Genomic DNA, 26,531 nt, shown 5'->3' with positions numbered 1-26,531 from the left:
AGACAGACCCCCAACCTGAAGCAAATACTCACCAGCAACTACACAACAAAAACACTAACCCAGGAACCTATCCTTGCAACAAAATCCGTTGCCAACTCTGTCCACATATCTATTCAAGGAACACCATCATAGGACCTAATCATATCAGCCATACCATAAGAGGCTCATTCACCTGCACATCTACCAATGTGATACATGCCATCATGTGCTAACAATGCCCCTCTGCCATGTACATTGGACAATCTCTACACAAAAGAATAAATGGACACAAATCAGACATCAAGAATTATAACATTCAAAAACCAGTCGGAGAACACTTCAACCTCCCTGGTCACTCAATTTCAGACCTAAAAGTCGCAATTCTCCAATAAAAAAACTTCAGAAACAGACTCCAACGAGAAACTGCAAAATTGGAATTAATTTGCAAACTGGACACCATTAAATTAGGCTTGAATAAAGACTGGGAGTAGATGGGTCATTACACAAAGTAAAAACTATTTCCCCGTGCTAATTTTTCCCCCTACTGTTACTCATACCTTCTTGTCAACTGTTTGAAATGGGCCATCCTAATTATCACTACAAAAGTTTTTTTTCTCCTGCTGATAACAGCCCACCTTAATTGATAGGTCTCATTACAGTTGGTATGGCAACACCCATTTTTCATGTTCTCTGTGTATATATATCTTCCTGCTGTATTTTCCACTGCATGCATCTGATGAAGTGGGTTTTAGCCTACGAAAGCTTATGCCCAAATACATTTGTTAGTCTCTAAGGTGCCACAAGTACTCCTCGGTTTTTTTTGCTGATACAGACTAACACAGCTACCACTCTGAAAACTGTCACCTTGCCTTCCTTCGAACAGCCAGCTTCCCAAGGAATTGCCCTATCTTCTCACATGGCTGTGATGCTGGGGGCTGAATTCTACACTGTCAAACATCTTGCTTCTCACTCAATGTGGCTGAGCAGAAATGATGTTATGTTTTGAAGGCCCGCATGCTCATTACCCAACTCCCCCTTCAAAAAATACCAGGACAGGCTCCAAATGCTGCTGTGACACAAGAGCAGGGTTCAGTGGCTGTGACCATTACGGCAGACTATGATAGCTTTTTTAGAAGGGGCTTGGGAAGGAATAGCAAAGGGGAGCTGACGGGCCGGCAGAGAACCTGTGGACCACACTTAAAGTTTTTTTGTGTTTCATTATAACCCACTTCTTCACTCAAGTCTCCAGATATGGGAAGGTGGAGGTTAAACAAAGAGACCTTTAATTCCTTTTTAAGTGGAGGTGTTAATAGGGGAAACATGCTACCTTAGATCTCTTGATACGTGCCTGCAGGCTCAGTTTGCCTTGGCTGTTGGTGAGAAGGGGGCTTTGCAGAGCTAGTTGTGTGTGTTTGCGCCAGTGCAGCCTTGTGACAGATGATGGATGCCTGCCCCTCCTGCCAACAGGAGGGCAGTTTATCAGGGCAAGGGATGCTAATTACAAGGTTGGAAGGGCTTGTTGGTGCAGTGGGCAGCTTCTTCACTAGTTAATTTTGTATGAAGGAGTGGGCTGATGGATGGAGATTGCAGTTTGGTGTCAGATCACTTGGCACATGCTGTGATGGAAGATCTGATTAAGCGCAGACTCAGCTGAAGTTACAAAGTGAGAGTAGGTGGCTGCCGAGATCATCTTTTTTAAACTCAATTCACTTCTAAATAGAGTCACTTTGTCTCCTCCTTCTGAATGATAGGGGCCATTAACATAACAAACAGCCCAGCCCTTGTGGAGTAGAGTTCTGCGTTCAGGGCAGCAGAGGCCAGCATGTTGGTTTGAAGAGGCTCACAATATTCTCAGTGACATGTCAGGCATAATGGAAGTTGTGTGATTCTTTTGTTTATTCAGGCTCATTGTTTCATAATGGCATCATGTAGCTGCTAGTGTTTGATTGCACAGGCAAATTATGTACTTTTGTGTGCAGACGAACTATGTATGCAAATGGCTAATTAGTACAAGTAGACACGCTCGTTGTCTTTGAACATTTATGATGGGTTTTCTGAAGAATTGGGTCGTGGGTTTTTTTTTAACCTAGACACAGGAACCAGTTGAGGATGCACTTTGAATTTACAGCTGACTGGGCTGTTTTCATGTGATGTTCACAGTGTCACTACTAGGGTGACCAGACAGCAAGTGTGAAAAATCAGGATGGGAGTGCGGGGTAATAGGTGCCTATATAAGAAAAAGCCCCCCAAAATCAGGACTGTCCCTATAAAATCGGGACATCCGGTCACCCTCGTCACCACCCTGCACCATCCCCTCATCCCTCTCCTTAAGGAACGCTGCCATTTCCCTACCTATGTGAGGCTCTGTGGATAGCCTATGGGACTACAAAGCAGGGAATTGCTTCTACTACTGCTGAGATGCTGAAGACCCTCAGGTCCTATTGCCTATGCCGTGTGGAGGGCATTTGATATATTGTAAGATTAGGCCCTTATTCAGTATCCCCAGCTGTAAAAGAAGATGATACTCTTACCTCACAGTGCTGCACCTACATACGCAATGATGAGCTGGTAGTATTGGAGATACACACTTCACATCTCCCCGTGGTCCTTGAAACATAAAGGGTGTTCCTCTTGGGGAAGTACCATACCCATTAAGAAGAGGTAAGGATCAGGTGCCTGTGACAACAAGAAATTTAGGAGAAATCTAACACATTTCCGCCAGCCTTTCATGGCTCTTCCAGCATTTGCTTTGGTTTTCCAATAAAATTATTCAAGACCTTTTGAGCAAACACTTGTCAGGGCTGGTCTAGGTTTACCTGGTCCCGTCTCCGTGCAGGGGGCTGGCCTAGATGACCTCTTGAGGTCCCTTCCAGCCCTACAGTTCTACGATTCTATGGCTAGAGTTGCCGCTGGCAGAAAGGGGTGACGTTGCTGGCAGTGCCTGGGCAGGGGCTGGAAGTGGTTTGGCCTGGAGGATGCACGAGTCCAGTGGTCTCTGCGAAGCAGGGTAAAGGCATGCAGATGTAGTGGTGTGGGGAAGCTTATGTTTCCACTACAGCTGCTCTGTGGATAAGCAGCGGGCTTTGTGCCAAATTCATCCTGTTCCACTGAAGACAGTGGACTTGCACCAGGGTTTAATTTGGCCCTTCTCTAGGGCCATCAGTCTGGCACCTTTCCCAGCACCAACTTCAAGTGGAAAGGAGACCCAGGCTGCTATTCTCACCAAGAACATTAAAAGCACAGTGGCTTGTTTTAGTGGGGTGCATCCTTGCAGAGTTGTGTGCAGTTGTGGTAACTAAGGAACTGGTCACTTTTGAGCCTCTTGTGAGGCATTCACTTCCTTCATTAGCGAAAGCCGCTCATTCGCTCCCACATCACTTCATCTCAGGCAGCAGCATCCGAGTTCCACTGAATGGCGTTCTTAATGACGGCACCAAGCAGGGTGTCACGAAGAGCCTCAATTCCCAAGGCTGAAATGAATCAGAACATATTCACAGTTAGATGCAGATACAGCAGCGTGTATAAGAGCTTCATGGTGTCGTCAGGGCAGGAGGCTGACAGCTTGACTCATCCCAGGGGTCTAACCCCTTTGTTTGTGCCATTGTTTCTTTAGGAATCCTACATCTTGCGCACGTAGAAGAATAACCCATGTGATGGGAGACAGGCTATTTTAGCAGTTGCTTCTAAATCTTTCAGCTCCACCTACGAAAGCTGCCCAGTTTTCTAGCTGGATTCCTCACTGTGGTCTGAACCAACTCCCATCAGAGTAAATGGGAGTCTTTCTACTGACTTCAGTGGGCTCTGGATTAGGTTCTTGGGTGGCAAGAGAGATGCAGTGCATTCCTTCAGTTGGTTAGCTACCAAAAGAAGAGACGGCAGTATATGTCAGAAAGAACTTGGGCCCAGATCCTCAAACATATTTAGGTGCCTAGCTCCCATTGATTTCAATGAGAAAAATGTACCTAAATACCTTTGAGGATCTGGGCCTGGGAGCTGGATTGATTTGGCTACAGGACAATTACCCCATGGGCAGCAAGAAGGCAAGTGGATACGAACCAGTAAACATACGTTAGCCATGACCTGGAGAGGAGAGATGCTAGTTGTCTCCATTGGTTTATTCAGTCTCTGGCTTCTCTGCAGGACAGGGTGATGCTGGTGCCAGTTTTTAGCTGTCTTTGTGATGCAGGTGCCTGTCCATCAGCACTGGATTGAGACTCCCAATCTCACTGCATGTGGGCCACCAAACAGCTGTCAAATGATGACAAATTCCAGTCACTGCCAATGACCTAGAAAGGCTCCATGTCCCTCTATCATCCCCTGAGCTACCTGTTCTCCCAGGAACTAAACATGTATGTTGTGCTGATGCTTAGCTCAGTACTCGCCAGGTGGGAGTTATGTATCTTGTCACGGGCTGAGCCCCATCCAGTGATGAGCAATGGCCATGGGCAGTATGTTGAGAAGGGACCCTGACACATGGTCATTGCAGCCCTCTAACAATCTCCTCACCCCCTTGGGACAATAATACACTGTGTGCATAGCCTTACGTCACACCCGTGCTGCAATGCTCACAAATGCCAGTGGGTAGGCAGTCGGTATTGGGTAGTACCAAATGCATGAATTGCCCTTCATTCCCTCTCTTGGGTTTTCTCCACCTGTTGCCTCTCATCGTGTGTTGATATTGCAAGCTCTCTGGGGGCGGGGACTGTCTTTATTCTGCCAGGTACAATGAGTGCTGAACCCTGGTTGTGGCCATTAGATACTACCACAATAAAAACAGATGGGACAGTAATTCATCTGAAGATCTCAAAGCACATTGCAACTGTCAGTGCAGCTGACGCCAGGCCTGTGAGGTAGTAGTATGGCCCTTTCCCATCCCACTGCCCCAATCTGGTGGTCGTGAAGGTAAGATTTGTGCACCCCGTGACTCACTGCCATCGCGGATGTGGTGAATTAAGAGGTGCCTACCTGTAGAGCATTGGGAATCACTGGCATCTGAATCCAAGGGAGTAAGGTTCTCTTTGAAGTGAGTTGGCCTCACACCCAGATGTTTCATGCCATTGGATTTTATTCTGGTTTGTAAACAACAAACAATCATTTCCAAATGGCCAATGCAGTGAGGCTTCCGGGCTGGGTGGAATCCTGCAAACTTCCGTTCATAGCAACAAGGGATGCTGCTGCAAATGGATATTTGGTCCAGGTCCCTGTACTAAGAAGACTGCCAAGGACTTCCCTTTGTACCCTATCCGTTACCTCTGTCCCCCTCTTCCTCCAGTTGCTGACTAAATCCTGCTTCACACCTAGTGTAGCCCTAATAGGGCAGCAGGTTGCATCTGCTCAGGGAGAATGAGGGGTGAACAAGCTACTTAGCACAGGCCCTTTTCTGGGAAAATTGTAGACTGTAATAGGGTTGAAACCAACAGAGTTCTTTAGAAATTGCTTTTGAAACCAGAGTGCTCTCTCATTCCTGCTCACCAATGCAATAGAATTTCACTGCAGCCACGTAGCGATTAATAGAGAATTTATATCGAATGCCCTCAAACCTCAGTAGGAAAGTTCTCCTTTTCTATTCAATCCCATAAGCCCAGGCCAGTGGGACTTCTGAAGAGCTGTGGTTGCCTGCTGGTAACTTGTAGCTCCTACAATGATCAGATAAGCAGACTTTAATTAACAGTTGTAGCAGTAGTGATTAACCAGGGATTTCTTTGTCTATAAAGCTTCTATTCAGATTGTGTAACTTTGTGGCTTTGGGAACATTATGGCTAGGAGGCTCACAGCCCAAGCTCAGCATGACCCAAGGGATGCTGATGGTCCCTGCAGTGGGGAAGGTGGAGGTACCACTAAAGATGCTTGATGTCTCCATTCTCCCAGGGACATTAGAAAAACTCCAGCATGCAGCTCCCCCTGCTGGCTCAATCCCCATTCTACAATGCAATGATTTTCTTCTCTAAGGTGCCACAAGTACTCCTGTTCTTTTTGCGGACAGACTAACACGGCTGCTACTCTGAAACCGTCTTTCCTTTTGAATCTGTATTTAGCTTTTACTGTGGGCCACTTAACCCTAACACCCAGGGTTGGCCGAGGGGTTCACAGAATACTAAGAACTGCCCTGACCCTGTAGTCACTGTACGTTTATAGGCCTGGAATGTTCTGAACCAGCAGAGTCCAAAAAGCTAGAATTAGTGTTGGGGTGGAGGCTTCGTGGCGGCTTATAAAGTAAGAGCCTTTCACTGTGCTAGCTTGTTTCATTTTTCTTGCTGTTGTTCTGGCCCAGTTAGTCACCGTATATAATTGTAAAAAGGCAGCTTTGGCTGCTGGGATCTCGGGTGACAAAACGGCCCAATATCTCCAGACCCTCACAGCTCCCCCTCATCCACCGCCTTCCTGCCAGATGGAGAAGTTTCATTCTTCCAATAGAAAAGTGTTGCCTGCTTTCTCCTGAAAGGAGCCTCAAGAAGCAGGGCAGCTGGCCTGCTGAGAAATGAGCTAGTTGGACAGTAGCTGCTGCAATCTGGGACTGGCTGGTGGGAGGTGAACAGTGGGAATGATGGACACCAAACTCTGGCAAATGTTTTGTTCTGACTAGCCAGAGTAGCTTTGCTTAAAAAAGAAATCCCAGCTGCCGTCCCTCCCCAAGCAGACCTCGTTGTTGTAGTTAGAGTGAAAGTTACTGGGGAAAACAACCGCACTGAAGATGGAATTAAATTGCGTTTAACTGACACTGCAGGAGCACCGGGGAGCTAATCCCAGCTCTGCCGGGTTCCACCAAAACTCTGCCACCACCAGAGCTCTCCAACCATCACTCACCAGCGTGAACTCTCATTGGCTGATCGTACCTGGAAGGCAGGATACGCCTCGGTCCTGAGCGTTCTCCGTTGCTCGAGCTCCTTCCCAGCAGGCCGAGGTGTGGCTGCTCTCCAATGGCAGACAGCATTGTAGGAGCTGTATGAATTCTTTTCTCATGTTTGGGACTGAAGCACTTGGTTGCCAGCAGGCCTCTCTGCCATTGTCTGACCCAAGACATTATCCCCATCTGATCCCCACTGTCAGAAGCTCTGGCTCTTCTCTGGTACGTGAGAATGGCATTGCCCCCACTTGAATATTGATCCAGAGGTGGTCTTTATGTGCTCCCCGTGGTACAGGCCTTATTTCTCCTCTGTCATATGATTGGCTGCCACTGGTGTAGGATGGGAGGTAGCTGGCCACAGGACTGATGCCAGTCAACGGGTACCCACATGCTGAGTGGCTGTCACTCTCCTTTCCTACACCTCTGCACAGTGTGCCTGGTCTCTGCCAGTCCCCTGGAGAAAATCCTCAGCCTCCTTCCAAACCTGGATGTGGGCTTCTCCTACTGACCCCTGGGTGATTTCTTTAACCTCCCCTTCCCTCCCCTCTGCCCACTCCTGTTCCTTCCCAGCTCCAGGCTCTCTGCTCTCCTCAGGATCATTTTGCTGTCCATGGTGCTTAAAGATTGAGCGGAAGTAGGGAGTGAATCTTTGACCTGCTGCACTGCAGGTCTAAGTTGTGAAGCTGCGAACGAAGGCCAGGGGCTTTGGTGAAGTGAAAGAGGAAGGAGTTTGGCGCACAGCCTTCCTGAGCCAATATTTAAAGGTCTTCTGAACGGCTGTTTATTTCCACAACCCCTGGGTCTCATGCACGTTGAGAGGAGCTCACTGGTCATAACCAACTTTGCCCTTCCATCCATCTGCTGAGACTGCCAATAAAGCAGCTATTTAGGGCCAGTTGTTGTTTTTAGGATTTTTTTTTATGATATAGGAACAAGACTGAGACCAATAAAACGCATTTCCCATTCAGCACCCACATGTGGTCAGATGGTGGTAACTCTTGGTCACGTTCAGTGTGGACTGGAAGAAAACTGGCACTCCAGAGATGCCGTAGCCCCATGACCAAGCCTGTGAGCCATCCAGTCTCCAAGGGCTGCAGCTTTATGTCCCTATTGTGGTTCCATCAGGACTGTCCAACAGCCTTTGGGAAATAGCTGGTCTCTCAAAGACACCACAGTCTATGATCTAGCGAGCAGCAGTGCCGCTTCGCTTGCCTGCAAATTGCAGCAGTACCTCCATTCTGATGGCCACTTCCAGGAATTGCTTCCCAGTTGGGCATGGTGGTGGCTATTGCATGGGGACTTGCAGCTAGGCGTGGCTCCTGGGCAGTGAGTTACCTGCTCTGGTCTGGGAGTCCGTGCTGGTTCTGGGGTTTTCATCTGCCTGGGGAAATGTCCATTCCCAGCAGCCTGTGGTCAGGCACACAACGAACCCATGAGACACAGTAGCGGGAGAGGGCCAGAGCAGGCTAGAAGCACCTCGCTGAATGTAACAGTTTTCTATCTAGATGCCATTCATACTTTGTTTAGGGGACAGCCCCATAAATACCAATGCACTGTGATCTACCTTGGTAGACCTGAGAAGCTGGTAGTCGGACTTTGCTGGATTTTAAGTGAACTCATTACAATGTGACACCATGTTCTTCCCAGACTTGCTCCCTCTACTGTTTCCCAGTAGTTATTGCACCTGCTCACTCCTCTGCCAGACTGGTGCTGCCACAGATGCAACACGCTTCTTCCAGTATAAAGCAGCAGCCCCTCAATGCGCTGCTGCTCCTGGCATTTTGCAGTCCTCGGTGTCCACCTCCTCCGGCCTGTCTGGTGGAGTTGGTGCTGGTTGGAGCATGCTGTCTGAACGGTTACGTGGTGTTCCCGGGAGATTTACCGAAGGTGACGCTTCCTTTTCCGGGAGGATCATCCTGGCCATCAACACGGGGGACTCAGGTCGAAGCTGATTTCATTCAAGGCCATGTGGAAAGTTCTGCAAGCTGCTACAAAAATTCAGGGGTTTTCAAGCAGCTGCCGGTTGGCCCTGGTGAAGAGGGGCTAGAACTGTAAAGAGAAGAGCTGTGTGACATTAGCTGAAATTAACTCCCACTTATTTTTCCACTAGCCTGAGACTCATGCTAATCCCTCCTCCCTCCTAACCAGCTTTTAACTGCTCTAGTTAAGAAAACTTAACTTTTCTATTACTGCACATTTGTCTCTTTTACCCAGGTGCTTAATTACCATTGTCCCAGTGAAATGTCAGCATGAGTCAGAGACAGTCTCCCATTAGGAAGAGACAGATGAATATTAATTACACTTACTGGTGAGTGGGTTTTCTTTTTTGTCATTTCCCTGACTGCGCTGAGGACCCTGTAGCTACATGTTCCCTGGCCTGAGCAGCTGAGCTGGCGCCAGATGGTCAGTGAACTGACAGTGTTAATGGAAGTCAGGCTGTGGGAGATGGAAGGGAACCCAGCAACGCGAGGCAAGAGGACTCTCAACACTAGCTACAGCAGAGGCTGAAGATGAGAGAGAGAGAATCTGTAACAGAAATTGAGAGTAATAATACATTCCATCTGCTCTAGGAACAGAAGCAATTTAACTTTCCCCTCTAGCCAAAGGAAACAAACTCTTATTAAGAAATCTTATTACCAAGTACTTTAATCTTTGGGTGAATAACCCAAGCCTGGTGCTTGGTCTCCCAAAGCAGGTTTTTCTATGGTGCAACTGAACTGGTTCAAAGCAAAGCAGCTGCGAGGACTTTCAGGTGCCCTTTGGGGGCTGAATTCCGTCTGAGGTCCAGGACGCTGTCTGTGAATTCTGAGCTACGCCATCAGTCACAGCACTGGAGTCTCTAAAGATAAGCAGGGTTAATGGGGAGCAGGAAGCTCTTCTCTCCCTCTCGTCCTTGTTTGTGAATTGCACACAGCACGCGTGCATTCCATATGGCATACGTTCGGGGACAGATTTTGTTTTTTTTTTTTAAAACCCTGGCTTCTAGTTTTGCACTTGCAGTTGTGTGGGCACAACAGATGTCAGATCAATGTTTGATTAAGTGGTGCGTTACAGTCAGGTAATGATGTCTCTGACAGCCCTTTCAGCTCTCACAATAGCTGGTGCAGCGTGGAAGGCTGAAGTAGGTTCCGTTTCCAATCAGGCCTGCTGCATTTCACATCCCCGGCTGTGCAGGCACTGTTATGGGAATGTGTTATGGGAATGTGGAGATGATCAGACACTAACTTGACATCTAATAGGTCCATATAATTACAGGTTAAAAAAAGGGAGGCCAGGTTTTAAACATCTGGGGTCTTAACCTGGGAGAATTAGTTGCTAGAAATGGAGAATGCTTTCCAGTATTAAGCATTATGCCCACTTAGAGCCTTATCCAAAGCCCCTTGAGGTTAATGGGAGACTTTGGCTTACCCTCAGTGGCCTTTGAATCATACCCATTGTGCCTAACAGCCAGGGTTAAACTCTCTGAGGATAACTATGATCTTAACCAGCCAGACCAGGGGTGTTTGTGGTTTGCAGCTGCTTTTTACTACACCGGAGTCTGAGTTGATCTGTGCAAAGCCAAGCAGAAGAATGGGATGAGGTAACATGGTGGCTCCAGCTCCTTGGTAGAATGCCCTCCCATGACAAGTCTCTTCTTTATTAATGCCAGTACACGTTAGTCAGTCAGAGGTGAGCAGCAAGCTGGAATCTCTACTCCTTCGGGTAAGTTGGGGAACTTCTCTTTCAAACTCCGTGGCCAGAGCTGTCAAACAGAGAGCGGTTGTTTTCTTTCCAGTGGGTAAATGAAACCTTGTCATCGGTCCCTGAGGACCGGTTTTGGAAAGGTACAATGCTTTGTAATAACTCTTTGCAGAGCACTGATGTGAGGGCACCAGCCTTCTGTGACTGGAAATATCTTATGGAAAGACAGAAATTGCTGCTGCCCCTCTATTTCCACTCTTGGTCTGGTGAGCAAAGGTCCTGAACACAAAAGTCCTGTCTCAAAGTGCAGCGTCCCGTGGCCTTCCCCTTTCTCATGCCGCCTTTGGAATAACAATAGTCACATTGAATTCTCTTGGCATTCAGTGGTTAGTAACATAGGGTGAAATTTACCCCTGTGCAAAGGGTCAGCAGAAGATCCCATGCTCCAACTCAAGCAGAACTTAGGTGCTACATGGGCCTTGTGCTGATCCTCTGGACAGGAGTGATTTTCACCCCCATGTGATTACACAGGTGTTCCATGTAACCTGCTCTGAATTGGGGCTGGATTTTCAGAGGGCCTGCAAGCCGTGCATCTGCAAAATTAGCATGACCAAAGGTCCCATGTAAACAACAGTTGGGTTATTGTGCACCTAACCTAATCTGTGCACAAATACCCGTCTTTATGAGCAAATATGGAGTTTGCGTATGCAATAGGCTTGGCCAGTTAGATATAAAATCACCTTAGTTTTGTGCACGTCCAGGAAGAAGCTCTTTGAAAGGATTGGCATTTAAAGTCCTTTTTATTAAAAGCTGAATGATTCTCATATCTCATGGGCAACTTTCCATCCCTACCAAGTGGCCTCCTGAGGCTTTTGTAGAGAACTAAGATTTACCTGCTAATTCAATCCAACTCTTTATTCACAGGAAGGAACTTCAAGTATCCAGCAATCCAGTTTTCAAGCTAAAGGGAAGGGAGGGTTGCTGGGAAACATCCCTCTGGAGAGAGGGATGGTAAAAATAGTACGTTCTTCAGATCCCGGATTATCACTAATATTTGAAAGGCATCACATGCAGTAACCGTGTCAGAGCCTCTCTCATTTTTAAGGCATAAACTTTACTGGGGGGTGGTGGGAAGAGCTTTTTCTGTTTGTGCCCAGGCATCCATGCTGATACAAAGGAGATGCAGATTCGTAACCTCTGGAGCATCACCCCAGCTGGGTGTCTCCTGCTCTCTGGTCCTTGCTGGTTTCTTTCATCTGAGACTTACTGGGAAGAAAGAGAGGGAAAGATGGTGAGTAAATTTCTGGGAGTTTTTTCACACTTGTCTGAAAGAGGAAGAGGTAAAGGAAGACCCCCCAGGCACATTGATAAGCACTATAACCTCCGCTCAGTCTGTTTTTGTGGCTACATTTTCTGCTTGGGATGAAGCATGGCAATAAGGAGATCTAATGATAAAGAAATGCCCCTTGTAGCTTCTTTCATCTAATGCTCTTACATGATGAATGATCCCTCTCAGATAAATTGAATCCCCATTTTACAGATGGGAAAACTGAAGCACAGAGGGTTCCGGTGACAGGCCCAGATTTTCCACAATGTGCTTTAGTCCATGCCCAATTTTTCTCAAGCTTAACCCCCGATGCATGTGTGCAATTCAAGGCTTGTACACTCAAATCTTAGCTTGTGCACCTGCATCGAGGGTTGGCAGATGTTTAAAAATGCCCTAATGCCAGTCTGGGCCCTAGTGAATCAGAATCAGGGCTGGGAATAGAATCTGGACACACTTCTGTCTCTCCCATGTCCGGCTGCCTCCCGCCCCCCTCCTCTACGTTAATGGTATTCCCATCCCTTTGTCTGTTTCCCAAGGTAATTATCAATAGCTCAATGTGCAGGGAAAGAGGAGGTGGAGTGTGTGGCAGGGGGGAAGTACAGCCAACCCCAGCTGTGAATAAAACCCTGCATTTCAATAGCAAGCGCAGGTGGAAGCTTTCGAACAAGTGAAGAGGCTTGTTCCGTATACAGCGCCGGAAGGTCAAGGTAAGGGACCACTGACTATACAAACCAGAGGGAGGAGAGAATTGAAGCAACTGAGGAGAGCCCCTGTGGCGGCTGAGTGCCTTTGCCTTCAGACACACTAGTCCCTGGCTGGCTACTTTCTGGCTCTTTTTTGAGAAGAAGCAGCTGGAGAACATCGGTGTCTTGGCATAATCGCCAGGAGAGGTAAATTCTGGAGAGGGCCTGTGAGGCCTCCTGGCCTTGTGACAGATGTCTCAGCAGCATGAGGGTGGCTGGGTGGTGGTAGTGGGGGGAGTGAGAGTGGGGACATTGGGGGTGGGCAGGAATCTGAATACTAAAGGCCCCGTGTCCCAGGGTTTAATATTTGGAAATACACATCCAGTTCGTTGGGCCAGGCCTTTCCCTGGAGTCCAGGAGACTGTGAGTTCTCTCTCTGTTTTTTCCATTGCTCTGGGAGCTTGACTCCATCTCAAAGGCATTACCGAGCTGATGAAGGCTTTCTGACTGTTGGAAAACAGGTGAGGGCAGGTGGCAGCTTCACTGGTTTTGACTCTTTACGGGTGATGTTTGAATTTAGTGCTGGTGAGAGATCGACAGGCCTGGAGACTGAATTCCTTTATCGAGCCACAGAACAGGACCAAGCAGGGCAGTGGCAGTGCCCTCTCGGTGTGTTGCCTCCTGCCAGGGTGGCCTCCCCACTGATCCCATGGGGCCTGTCCAGGGGTGGGCGGGGATGGCAGTTCAGTTCCCAGGGTATATGCAGTCCTGGGCCTCTTTGCCAGCTACTGAGTGTTCATAGTGAGTTTCATCTATTCCCTGGGAGCTGGTTGAGACCCACCAATCTCATCTCACACAGGCTGCCAGGTGGCCAGCAGGTGGGTGACTTTAAGGTGATTACCAGTCTAGGCTGGATTTGAATCAGCTACCAGAGGTGAGAAGCACCTCGCTCCATTGCCAGCCTACGAGCGTAGTCTGTCCATTTGTGTTGCAGCTAGAGACTTTCACGGGTAAGTTCCAGGCTGCTTGGGAAGGGCTCGTCTCTGGGTCTGGCGTGTCCTCTGTCTTATCGCGACACAGCCGGCAATCCCCAGCCCAGCAGTGTCACTAGGAGAGACACTTGGCAGGGCAGGCGCCCAGCAGGCTGGAGTGGGTTAGACTTGGAGATTTGCAAATGTAAATGACATTCAGTAGCCTGTGTGTGTGTGTGTGTGTGTTTACCCTCCTCCTTCGTACTCCCTTTTGCACACTCTTGCTTTGAGCAGATGCGGGCCTGGGGATCATTGGAGGCCCAACTCAGGGCGGTGGAGAGGAGTCTGTGACTGATTATTCACAGCTTCCGTCTCCACCTATTGGCTCTGCAGAGCCTATGCTGAGCTGGGGCTCAGTGACAGGAGGAGGCTCCGTGTCAATAAAAAGAGGGGATAGAAAGAGTAGGGCTGTAATTCCAAAGGGGAACAAGCAGAGCTCTGCAGTCCTCGGTGCCGTCTGGGGGCTACAAAGCCAAAAGCTACAGCTGCAAAAAGGGAGCAGTTTCCTCCCACCCACCTTCACTGATGACCAGATTAACCTAAAGCTGAGGAAAGGAGACGGACAAAATCTGCTGAGACTCTCAACTTTCCAAGGGAGCCTGCAGCTCCCAGAATCAACTTTCCACCCAAACTCTGCCCCAGGCGGGGAGCTCTCCAGGGACTGGGAGGAACACACAGGTAAGACACCAGCTGTGTGTGTGTCCGTCGGTCTGTGCAGGTGTGTGTGTGATGCTCCTCCCTGAATCCAACACTTTTTGGAGTTTAATTCTTTGCTTTCAGGTTTGCTTTCCCTTTCCTTGCATTTCAACTTCTAATAATGATTCACAGGCTGCAGCTTAGATAGTGACTCTGTGATTAAAAAGGGACTTGATTTGGTTTCTCATGCCAAGTACCTCTTATCAATTGCTAAATTATTTAAAAACACGCAGATGAGCTACTTGGCCCCAGATATTTTTTTCATCCCTATAGCTGTGTGTTACCTACCCAGTCTATCTGTGTAAATGTCTTTCCTGTGCATTTCAGTTCAGGTACCACATCGTTCTATCTTTCAAGAAGGGAGAGAATTACTTATGCTGAAACAAATCATATTTCAAAATAAACTAGAAAGTGCACCATAGAGGTTAAGGACAACACCTATTTCCTTTTTTTTTTTTTTTTTAATAAATTCCCCTAAAAAAGGACTAGTATTCTACAGCAATAGTACCAAACTCTGAAGTAGCGGTACTGGAAATTGCAAAGGAATGGATCATTACTGTAGAATTTTGCAGCGTTTTTGTTTTAAGGGTTGGCGTTTTGTTTTTGTTTTATGTGGTAAAAGCAACATGCACAAAAGACATTTTTCAGGTAATTTTTAAAGACAAAGTGGGTGCAAATGAGAGGGGAGGGGAAATGATGTTAGAAATGTTGAAGGTCCTAAAAGCCATCCAGAATGATAGATCTTTTAGAGAGGAAAAACTGGTGTAACCGGGCTGAATAAAGAAGAGTTGAGGTAAGTGTACTCTGTCTGTGTTGTATACAGTGCCAGGTATGTTAACATTATATTGGCAATAATAATTATTAATAAAAATAATTATCTTCATATCTTTCACACCTTTCATCTGAGGACCTTGCAGCCCTTCTTAAACACTAATTATGCTGCATCACACCACTTATCAATCCAGTAGGTGTGTATATATAGAAAATCTGATTCTGAAATGACCACCTACAGGAACAATCTTCACTTCCCATTTTTCATTCTGTTCATTAGTTAAATACTCTGTACATTTGTTGCTTTATTTATAATGTGGCACACGATGTTCTCAGAAATGGCTGAAGGGATTTTGCATGAACTTAAAAAAAAATCCACTTTTGATCAGAGACCAAGCAGGGAAGAATTCAGCCCCAAAGGTGCATATTTAACTTAATTATAGGCAGCTGCAAGCAGGAGGTTAAATTGTATTACATCTATTAAAATTCCATTAATGCAAGGATCTATCTCTCCAGGATGTGTGTAACATGGTGTGTACTGGTGGGTGTGTTTGAGTATATACCCACATTATAGTCTGGGTATTGCGTACTTATATAAAATATGGTATATATCTATAACTCTGATTTTCCTCCTCCTTTCTTTACCTCTTCCCTTCCTTGTGTTTCCTCCTTGGCTTTTATCCTTCGTTGTTTCTCTCCCTCCTTTTCTTCTGTTTTATTTTTATTGGTCACTTCTCCGTTTCTGAGCAGAGCGCAGCTAAGCTCTGTGTGGAGTACTTCTTACAGTGCTGAGTGAGTTATGTTCATGGGAGAGGTCTCTGGCTGCCTGATGACTGGTGACCGTAGCCTGCAGTTTGCCCAGAGGAGTTACAGATGCATGGGGTGTCATGAAATCCCCTGTCCTCTGGCTGTGGAGGGTGTAGGGATTATGCTCGGTGGATTGTGCCTGATCCAATAACTTAACTATCAGGCAAATGCTCTGATTTCATAGTCTGTTAATCGCTTCTGGAATTTGTCACATCAGGTTTGAAACGCCTGTGTGATAAATATTATCTGATGTGTAAGGTGGTGCCCGGCTTCTCCAAATGGCACAGAGGGCTCCTTTTCTGATCTCCTCTCTGAAATCCAATACCAGATAGCCAGGGATTTAATTCACTGCTCTTGCATTTTACAAGGCATTTTAAATCATCTTGGTAGAAATCAATACATAGGAGCTGACGTCACGGAATGCCGTAGCTAATGTAGGAACAAATCGGTACCAGTGCCCCGGTGCCAGACATTTGTTTCAGTTATAGAGATCAATGACGTTTTCAGAGCTGGATCAGACAGAGCAAAGCTATTAATGCAGAAAACTCTGGATCGATAGCGAACAGGGAAAAGACGAGTCTCCAGGCTGTAGCTACACCTGGTTTAAGCAGGTGAAGTGCCACTGAAGTCAAGAGGTATCTGGAAACACCAGGTGTGAATTTGACCCTTCTGACTTGACTTACCTGGTAAAGGGAGGAGACAGAGTTGAGCCCCATTAATCCAAGCAGAATGAAGGACGTGGGGCTGGCTTGGCTAAATCGGGATTTGGATAAAGCAGGGGGACTCTTCACTAGAATGGCTGTATGTGTGGGGCCAGTCTGAGACTGGGAGTTGTTCAGATCAGAGGCTCGACCGCACGCCCCAGCGAGAGGCTGTGCCACGCCCCTGTTGAATGCAAACCTGATTGAAGGCCCCACACTGCTTACAGAATGCGCTGCGCGGTGCTGGGCTTCTGGGCAAGAAAAATGTCCGTCATCCTGCTTTAAGCAGCACTTTCAGAAGCCCCCAAATATGTGCCTCCCTCCCCTCGTCCCCAGGCCTTGCCTTGGGCACGGGGATTTTCATAGCTAGAAAATAAGGCATATTGCTGTCTTCTTTCCTTGTGCTGTTGGAAACCTTCCTCAGGCTTTTGCGTGATGCCAAGTGTCCGGTCCCACTAGGCATCCAGGATAGAAGCTGGGGGGCCTTGTGTTACTAACGGCCCTGGGGTGAGGAGCTGAACGTATTGCTGTTATTGACAAGTGGCATATTTGTCTTTTTCTCCATCTTCATTTTAACCGTTTCCATACCAGGCCCTCCTCTTTGTTGCTTCCCTTCCGTTCTTCGCTTTCCATGCAGAGCCAAGACCTTCAGCATTTCAGTCTTCCAGACCAAGAGCACTTTAAATTGGGCCGTTAAAAATCGGTTTTGCTTTCATGCTGTATTGAGCTGTCTCTTCCTGTTGTATTACAGTTTTGCACAAGATTGGCATTCGCTGAGTTTTCTCTGACCAGTTCTATTTGCATGACTAGCAGAGATGCTAATAAAGCAATACTGTATCTCATATTCCTGTTTCTAATGACACATCACGAGAGGTTAATGGGGAGGGAGAGTGACTTAGTGGTTTGAGTAGGAGGCTGGGGATAGGGACTGCTGGGTTCTGTTCTGTTGATTTGCTATATGACCTTAAGCAAATCACTTACACCTTCTGTGCCTTTTACTACCCACCTTTAAAACTGTGATGACACCTATCACAGTCATGGTGTGAGGCTTCCTGGGTTTTCAAGTGCTCTGAGATCCACAAATGAAAGGCACTACATTAGTGCAAAGTATTGTCATTATTCAGCCATTCATTTACTGAGTGTCCTGAAAACAGCTTTGAGCCTGGTGAATTTGATGTTCTATTAATGGAGATAGTTCAGCATACGATAATACAGATAATTCAAATTACATTAAAGCATAGCCTGCATTAATAATCAGAACATTAACATATTTCTTCATTAGTGCCAATTATGGTACATTAACAGATACTGACTGAGAATGCAAGAGACTGCAGTACACCTCAGTAATCCCCAATGGACTGCTTCTGGGTTATGCCATTGTCCTGGAGGCAAAAGGGACCAAGAAGGTAACAGGACACTTATCACATGCTCACAAGAAAGCAAGGGCACAACTGGTGGCTAATTTTCTGCATGTGTTGGAGACAACTAAACTTCTTACACATGTGGTACAATGGGCAAGATTTTCCAAAGTGCCTACGTCTCATTGAAAGTCAATAGAACGTAGGCTCCTAATTCACAATGACACTTCTGAAATGGTACTGAACATAAACAAATCATGACCTAGGGATACCAGGAATGAAGGTTTGGGAGTTGACAGTCGAGATGTTCCAGGTATCTTGGGCTCATGTGACCTGCTGTACTTCTAAGCTCTGAAAAAGATGGCTTAGTCCAGGATGTTCAGGTGCCATGCAGTGGAGGGGCGCGGGGGCAGTGGCCAGCGCATGTAATCTCATGGCAAGTGTGAGGGCTGGCCTGTGTTGCAGGCAATGTGGGTTAAATGGCATATTCCTGTGTAAGGCTGAGTTCTTGCACTGCCTCTGCTTCACGGCTGGCTGGAAAATAAAAGCACCTCTTACCTTATTTTCCTCCTTGTTGAGGGGTGTAGGGAGCAGGTACCTTCACTCCACGGGCCAACGACATTTTGCTTCATCCTAAACCACCCATTTCTCTATCAGCAGAGGAATCTTGGTGGGAACAAGGCATCACACCAAATTCCCTGCTTCTCGGGTGCAACGCCAGTGAACTCATGGGAAGTCAATGAGTCACAGCAAGACTCACTTTGGTCCAGTCTAGGTACCACTTACTCTGTCCCTAGTGGAACAGTGGGTGTAAGTGTTTTGAATGCATGTCCTGGGAAAGGCGAGTTTGGGTATTTGGGAGGCCTGGGATTTGTGTGTGTGTGTGTGTGTGTGTGGTACAGAACACACGGGTGGATTTTGGGAAGGAAGGTGTGTGTGTGTGGTACAGAACACTAGGGTGGATTTTGGGAAGGAAGGTGTGTGTGGGGGGGGGGTCAGAATTTTGTGAGAGAGGAAACTTGTGTGAGGACAGGGTGCGCTAGCGGGCAGTTAGGGAATCTTTCTAGGGTGTCTCTGGGGTGGAAATCTCCAACTAATATGGCTGCTGCTGTTAGCCAGTTTCATGAGTCACGGCCCAGCTGCACCATCTGTTCACTCATGAGCGTGACTCGATTGGACGTAGATCCAAAAGGGAGACGAGTGCTTCATGTGGCCTCATTTGATGGATGAAGAATCCAAAATGTGACATGGAGGTAGGTTAGGTTCAGAGCCTAGTTTCCTGAACTCCACCCCTTCCCATCTCCTCCTTCTGAAGGATCAAGGCCCATAGGGAAGAAGACCAGAGTGTGAAGTGTTCATTGCAGCTGGGAATTGGGGAGGTGGGCATTGGAAAGGTACTGCCATCCATCACTGGATAATGCAAAGACCTTGAATTCCTTCCCTCCCCCTGCTCTCCTTTGGTGAATAGCTGCTATGGATTTCATTGCCTTTATTCTTCAAGGCCACGTGAGAGAAGCAGTGATTCACCTTCTCTAAGCCCCTCGGTAGCGCAGGGATAACAATACCGCAGAGAAATTCATGCTGCTGTTGATTAAAAAAGAATCTCTTTAAAATGATAAATAAAAGGCTTTAGAATAAATGTGTTTGAATGGCTCTCACTCATGCACCAGGAGGAACAGGTTATGGAACAGCATCTACAAGAGCGAGACGCACAGCTTCCGTGAGCTGATGAGGCTAGAAAGGTCCTGTTGATGAGAGACATGCTGTACACAGGCACCTTTGAAACAGTCACCAAGACAGTAGGAACATTGAGAGACAGGTCAGAAACGTACTCAGTCACGCCAGGGCTTCCTTAAATACAGTAAAAGCTTTGTATCCGGCATCCTGGGGGGGATGGGGGGTGCTGGTTAATCAAATATTCCGGTTAACTAAGAGAGATACTTACCGACGGAATACCAATTTTCAAAGAATTAGAATACGATAAAATGAATGAAGTATAAAATAGTACACAGGTACTCCTCAATCCAGTAGTAGTCCTGCACTGCAGAGTGGTTGGTTTCTTGAAGCACTTAGGTGTATACAGGTAACGTGTTCTATCCGGTAGGTTATGTGATGACACTATATATCACCCTGGGCAGCGCATGGCGTGCCCCCAGATCACTAAAAATACACTGAACACTAAAACTATACGCAACACAATGTGCCCTTTCTTTGATGATTCAGAAGGTGCTTCGGGATCTTGCAGGGTCATCATCATCAACCTCAATTATCATTGTAGAGGTAGAAGGTGCCGGAGATCGGGCTGAATCTGTAATGACCCTGACACACCCTGGAAGCTGCTTTTCTGAATAAATCCCTGATATCAGCTTGCTTACATGTCTTCTGCGTCTTTTGCATGAAAGTAGAGTGCAGAACGTGAAATTGCATAACCTCCTGGGCAGTATACTAGTCCCGGTTACTAGGCTGAAGATTTGTATTGGGAGATATCAGAAATGCCGGCTAATAGAGCTTTCTGGTTGATACCGTGCCGGATAACACAGCTTTTACTGTATGTTGGAGGCAAAGAGCCAGATCCTCAGCTTGTGTAGATCAGTGTTAGCGCCACTGACTTCCAGGGAATCATGCTCGTTTATATAAGCTGGAGTTCCGGGCTAAATTGTGTATTAGGCACACGTGCAAAAGTTACCAGCTGGGTGAAAGTGAAGGGTTTCTGAGACATCTAGGTGGAACATGTGTTTGTGTATGTGTGCGTGTGTGTCTCTGTGTGTTTGTCTGCACGTGGGTGGCAGGGTGTGTTTATGCCTGTATGTTTCACGCTGTAGTTGTATCTTGCAATTCTATATCATCCTTCATGCTGCACCAGAGATCAGCTAACGCCCCCTTTCTGCCATTCAGAGCAACTCTAAACGGTGGTGCCGCTCGCTGACGCACCTGCACCCTGTAAGCAACTCAGCAGTCTCTAGAGGAAATTCCTCCAGGATGCTGCTGATGCCCAGTGGCAGCCATTTCTTGTGCATGTCTGTGTGACTAATTTCAGAGTAGCAGCCCTGTTAGTCTGTATTCGCAAAAAGAACAGGAGGACTTGTGGCACCTTAGAGACTAATAAATTTATTTGAGAATAAGCTTTCGTGAGCTAGTGAGCTGTAGCTCACGAAAGCTTATGCTCAAATAAATTTGTTATTCGCTAAGGTGCCACAAGTCCTCCTGTTCTTTTTGTGTGACTAATGTGAACGTGCTATGCTGAGCACAAGCTGCAGGGCCACAGCTAACCCCACCCTCCCACTGGCAGCCTGAGGGTGTTCTCTGGGACAGGCCGCGTGGAAGTAAAGCCTCGCAGACAAGGCCCGGGACAGGGATTCAGGAGATCTGGGTTCAGATCCCAGCTCTGCTCCAGGCTGCCTTTGTGACCTTGGGCAAGTCACTTAACCTCACTGAGTGAGGAACTTCAGACCTGTGCCCCATGTGCCATTGCCTTGGAATCACCTGCACGTAGGTACTATTAAGGTTAAGGGCAAGGGTGAGATCGGTGCAATGCCCTCTCTCAGGGGACTATCACCTGCCTTGGCAGGGGCATTTTTCTTTCTAACTTCTATTGGTCCAATAGGTTTTGCTGTGATCTCTGACTCATGGGGGATGTGGGTGTGGCACTCCCAGGCCCAATACTGAGTTTTCTCCACAGTGGGCTCGCCCATGTCCAAGTGCTGTGGGTGCCCCTGGCTATGGGAGGGTAGCGCTGGGGATCCATTGCCTGGGGTTTGCATCTGATAGTGAAAGATCATTGGTCTCTTGTGGTTTTTCTCTCTCCCCTTGCCGCAGGAAGTGCCCACTGCGCAGAATGGAGTGGCAGGTTCTGGTGTTGGCTCTTTGCATGGGTTTGGCTCATTCGGCCTTTGCAGACTGTGCAGCCCAGTGCTCCGTGTGTGCCGTGCAGACCCAGGATTCGGAGAAGCCCATCAGTCCCCTGGTAAGTGCTGGGTCCTACGCCTGGTGCAGTCTGGAGCAAACTCAGCTTTGGAGCTCAGATCAAATGAGCTCTGTATCCAAACCGGCCCCTGTTTTAGCCCATTTCCAGGTCTGGTAACACTTGCTCTGCAAAGACGCAGATTTTCCAGACTTGCGCATCTGTGTTTGCGTGCCTAATTTGGGGGTGCCGTTGCCACGGCTGTGTGCGTGCAACCGCAGTAATTGTGCACAGTAATGCGCTTTTGTGCCCACAGTTCTGAAATCTAGCTGAACATGAGCATTTCTTCTTGCCTTGTATGGGCCAGTGGCAGGGCTGCTGAAGTGGCTGGTCCTGCCTGCTGGGGAAAGGTTGGACTGAGAGCGCGACGACCCTCAGGACTCTGCATGCTCTAGCAGAGATCAGAGAACAACAACACGGGCCCAGTTCTCCACTGCCCTGTACTTTGTGCAGTTATTTACACTAGTGCAAAGTCTGTGTCAAAGCTACCAGTCTGATCTGACAGCATCTCGCACCCACTTTGCACTGGTGTCTACGATAATCCCCAGTGCTGTGCAACGCAGAATCAGGGCCTTGGGGCTGGGGCTCCTTTTAATCTCTGACAACCTTTCCCTCTCTGTATCCGGCCCTGGCCCTGGATGTTAGAAGAATGGAAGCATCTGCTTCCCACTGTGGGACCAGATTATTCAGCCACCCACTGCAGCAGCGTGGGATGCAGGCCCTTAAAAGATAGGATGTTATGGGACCCCAAGAAGTAGAGCTAGAGCCCCTTCCAGGACTGGAAAGGGGAATCCCAAGACGTCTTTCCTCCCTCTGGAGAGAGCCCTGGTGGTTGGGAACTGCCGGCGGGTGTCATGGGTTTGCTCTCATTGGTGTGTTGCAGATCTGTTCGCTGGAGTGTCACGGTTCCTTGCTGTCCAGCGCGGAGTGGGAGAGGTGCCAGACCATTCTGGCTCTCCTCGCCCCACTGATGGTGGATGTGGGGGGCCAGGGCCTGTCCCCTCTGGAGGCTGAGGCCAAGGCAGAGCCAGAGGGGAGCCCCATCCCCGGCGAGCTCCCCAGCGGCCTGGTCAAACGCTATGGTGGCTTCATGAAGAAACTGGACAAGAACAAGATTTTCTCCCTCTTGCGTGAGAACGCCCACAACAAAGGTGGCATGGCTAAGAAGTACGGTGGCTTCTTCCGCAAGCCGGGGGAGAGGGCGGCCTCTGAGGTGGCGGAGGACTACCCGGAGCTGGAAGCCAGGGAGACAGGCAACCACGGGGAGGAGCCCGAGGAAGGAAACCTCAAGGATGAGATGAAGCGCTACGGGGGCTTCCTTCGCAAGTACCCCAAGCGGAGCTCGGAGCTGGCCCCCGAGGGGGAGGGGCAGGGGCAGGGGCAGGAGCTGGAGGACCTGCACAAGCGCTACGGGGGCTTCATGCGCAGGATCCGCCCCAAGCTCAGATGGGACAATCAGAAGCGCTACGGGGGCTTCCTGCGACGCCAGTTCAAGGTGACGACGCGGTCGGACGAGGACCCCAACGCCTACTCGGGGGAGGTCTTGGACCTATAGAACCCCCCCCGCCAGCCGAGATACTTCCAGTAGGGACTGCATCGCTCCTCCCGACCCACATCACCCTCCCGTGCTCAGCTGCGCGTCCCCTGCATCACACACCAATCCGTCCTTTGAGTGATACCCAGGTGCACCATCCTGCTGCCATTTCCCTGAAGAGCCAGACGTTTAGAAACCAGGCAGGGATTGCAGCCGGCCACGTTTCTCCCCAGTTTCTGTCTCTCTCAGCTCTGGGACTTGGACCAGTACCAAAGCGATCGGCCCAGCTATGGGTTTAGTTCAGCTGTATGGAAAGCAGGTTACTTTAATTAAGTCTCAGACGACTGACTATTGATCCTCCTTGTGACCCGTAGTGATGAGCCCAACTCAAGCTCCCACCCTCCAATCGGAATACCCCAAACACTGGGAAAGTTCAGCTCTGGATCCAAACTTGGTGGCTGGCCCCTTTGGTCCTTCGTGGACCAAACCAGAGCTCCAGGTCCAAAGGCCTCCCAGCTTTGGGGGAGTTTGGCTCTAGCTCCAAATTGGAACCATACAGCTTTGCGGTGGAACCCCATTTCCAAGGTCCCCAGCGCTGGCACCAGGTGCTGCTGGGCATTTCAAATATAAATATTCTAATGGAAACAGAGGCATCTGCTACTTGCCTTCTAGTCTATCCATTCAGATGCCTCTGCTCAGAACATCCCGATTGTTCTCTAATTGCACAGTGTCTCCCAGAGGGACCTGTGTTTGTATGGGAGGGCATCTAGCCTGGAGAGCAAGGTGGGCTTGCCCTATAGAACCCTGACTTGCTTCATTATATTCCAGCTAAATCACAGCTGTGACCCTTTATAATACACATGAGAGGCACACTTCTAATGAAGCAATGAAATCTCAATAGTGTTGCACTTCTGAAGGCACCCGAGTCAACCGCTCGTTTGTCACCTGGGGATTTATGCGCACGGTCATGAAGGGAGCAAGTGAATGTAGGTATTGTGCTGCCAGATTTGCTGGCACAATCCGATTCTTTGTGCCTTGGAGTGATTGTGTGCACAGAATTGCAGGTGCAAATAAGTTGGAGCACAAACCGACACTAGCTGGCCCCATTCTATCCCTGCCCACAGGGGATCGCTCCCACACACAATGACAGAAATCAAGTAGGAGCCATTTCTGAAAGTTTGGCTCATCATGTAGTTCTCCCCCATCCCCCAGCGAATGCTGAATTGCAACAGGCCAACAAAAAGACCATGAGACAGAGGCAGGAAAGGGCAGGGCTTGGTACACTGTTTCCTTTTCTAACATCAACCATGTGCAAAATTGGGATATTAAAATAGATGAAACTTACGAAAAGGAATATAGATGAGGTTGGACTCTGCCTGAGACGCACTGTTTGGCTGAGCACAGCCCTCCATCGGCCACCACCTGCTCCCTTGTGCTGTTCTGAGATGTACAGATCTTTTCGGAGTCTGGATACTTTTCGTTATTACATTTGCAAGAAGAAATAAAGTTTGGTCTGTCTTGAGATGGGTCACGTTCACCCCCATCCTTTTCTGTACGGTAAATAAAAAGATGTTAATGAGTCTGCGTCTGGTGATGCATCTGTCCACAGTGTGGGGGCCAGCCAGGATGGGGGCCCATCATGGTGCTCACATATATCTTTGGGGAAGAAGCACTGGAAATCAGGGATGGGCTAGGTGTACTTGGTCCTGCCTCAGCGCAGGGGCTGGACTAGATGGCCTCTCACTATGGCTCCTTCGGGAGAGCAGCGAGCACCTCACAGGAGTGAGCCCTAACTGTGCTTGATGTGCATGAAGCAAATGTGGGTGCTTTTAGATTCCCTGCTGAGTGCTCGGATTATTCACCTGGGGGAGGGGAGCAGCAGGTGCCAGGAGAAGGACACAGAAAAGAAAACAATGAATGCCCAGTACCCCTGCTTCGGCTGGGCATGAAGCACTGGCCTACAAAGGGACACAAAGCATAGAGAACCGGTGGAGTTATGACCCTCGTCCAACGTAAGGGAGGAAGAAGCCCCTGTCCAGAGAGTTCTGCTACTCCCATCTGAAAATGTGTCCCATTTTAGAAATATAACAATTCCAGCCTCTCACCCACACATCAGGGCATGGGAAATATCCGCCGTCGCCCCCTTCACGGTCCAAATGGGTGAGAAGATATTGATCTGGGAGCTGGTAATTGTTCCTGACAGTTTTGCAAATTTGATCTGTACAGCAGAGCCCACCCTCTGTGGCTCCACCTCTGCCTAGTCGCACCCACCTTCTCGGCCCACTCAGCCATTCCACTCCCTCTCTGTTGAGAACACACCTCTTCCTGGTGCTTTCTGTGCTTTGAAACACGCCATCCCCAAAACTTTCCAGCCGCAGCTCCCAGACTGCAGGTGAGCAGAGCTCTGCCCAGCAGAGACAATCCCCCAGTCTCCTGCCATTGTCCTTGGGAAGGAATGGAGTCATTGTTACAACAAAGCTGGCAATTTGCTGGAGATGTCAGGCGGGAAGGAGCCGCAGTAGATGAAGGGAGACCATGTGGACAGGGCAACAGTCTGGGAGGCAAGAGACCTGGCTTCAATTCCTGGCTCTGCCACTGTTTGAAATTCAGCCCCGTGCAGCCAGCCAGCACCCGACCTTAAGCGCTGCATGCATTTCTCTAAAGTCCTTTCCCCAGGGCTGAATTTCACCTTATGTGGCCCTGAGCAAAACCCTTAACCCCCTGCCCTGTGTCTCCTGTGCCCCATGTACAACAGAGGGCTAAGGAGACTTCTCCAGATACACTGAGCTATGGATGAAACGTGCAGCGTAAGTGCAAATTATTTAAATATAATGAGCACGAGACAAGTAAGGAGGGATTCTTCTATTTCCCCCAGCACTAGGCAGGTCCCCGTGTCAGATGTCTGCTCCCAGCTGGTCCATCATTCCCGCAGGACGGAGGCTCAGAGAGCTTGATTCTGATTTTTCACCCGTTTGTGATTCCAGGGGAGTTAGTCCCCATTTACCCCAGCTAAGCGGGATCAGAACCAGGCCCTGCTCCTGCTGAGGAATGGCCCTTCACTGAGAAACCACCTCCTCTCCTTCCCCGGAAAAACAACATAATAAAGCTGGCAAACAGTTCCCATGGCAACAGCTGCCCATGGACCATCAGCAGGTGTG

General features: G+C 48.4%; 1 protein-coding gene across 6 annotated transcripts; it reads left to right on the top strand.

The window, feature by feature from the left end:
- Window positions 1-11,608: 11,608 nt before the first annotated feature.
- PDYN (prodynorphin) lies at window positions 11,609-24,947 on the top strand. Of its 6 annotated transcripts, none has more exons than XM_074970278.1 (3): window positions 11,609-11,795; window positions 21,695-21,842; window positions 22,723-24,947. In XM_074970278.1, exons 1-3 carry the CDS (start codon window positions 11,668-11,670, stop codon window positions 23,392-23,394), a joined length of 948 nt encoding a protein of 315 aa, XP_074826379.1. In that variant the 5' UTR covers window positions 11,609-11,667; the 3' UTR covers window positions 23,395-24,947. The 6 variants fall into 6 exon arrangements, with proteins under 6 accessions (XP_074826379.1, XP_074826381.1, XP_074826384.1 ...); XM_074970280.1 differs by lacking the exon at window positions 11,609-11,795 and adding an exon at window positions 12,466-12,538; XM_074970283.1 differs by lacking the exon at window positions 11,609-11,795 and adding an exon at window positions 12,600-12,721.
- Window positions 24,948-26,531: the final 1,584 nt, after the last annotated feature.

Source organism: Natator depressus, chromosome 13, assembly GCF_965152275.1.
Source record: "Natator depressus isolate rNatDep1 chromosome 13, rNatDep2.hap1, whole genome shotgun sequence".
Classification (NCBI taxonomy): domain Eukaryota; kingdom Metazoa; phylum Chordata; order Testudines; family Cheloniidae; genus Natator; species Natator depressus.
This window is presented reverse-complemented; position numbering and strand designations above follow the sequence as displayed.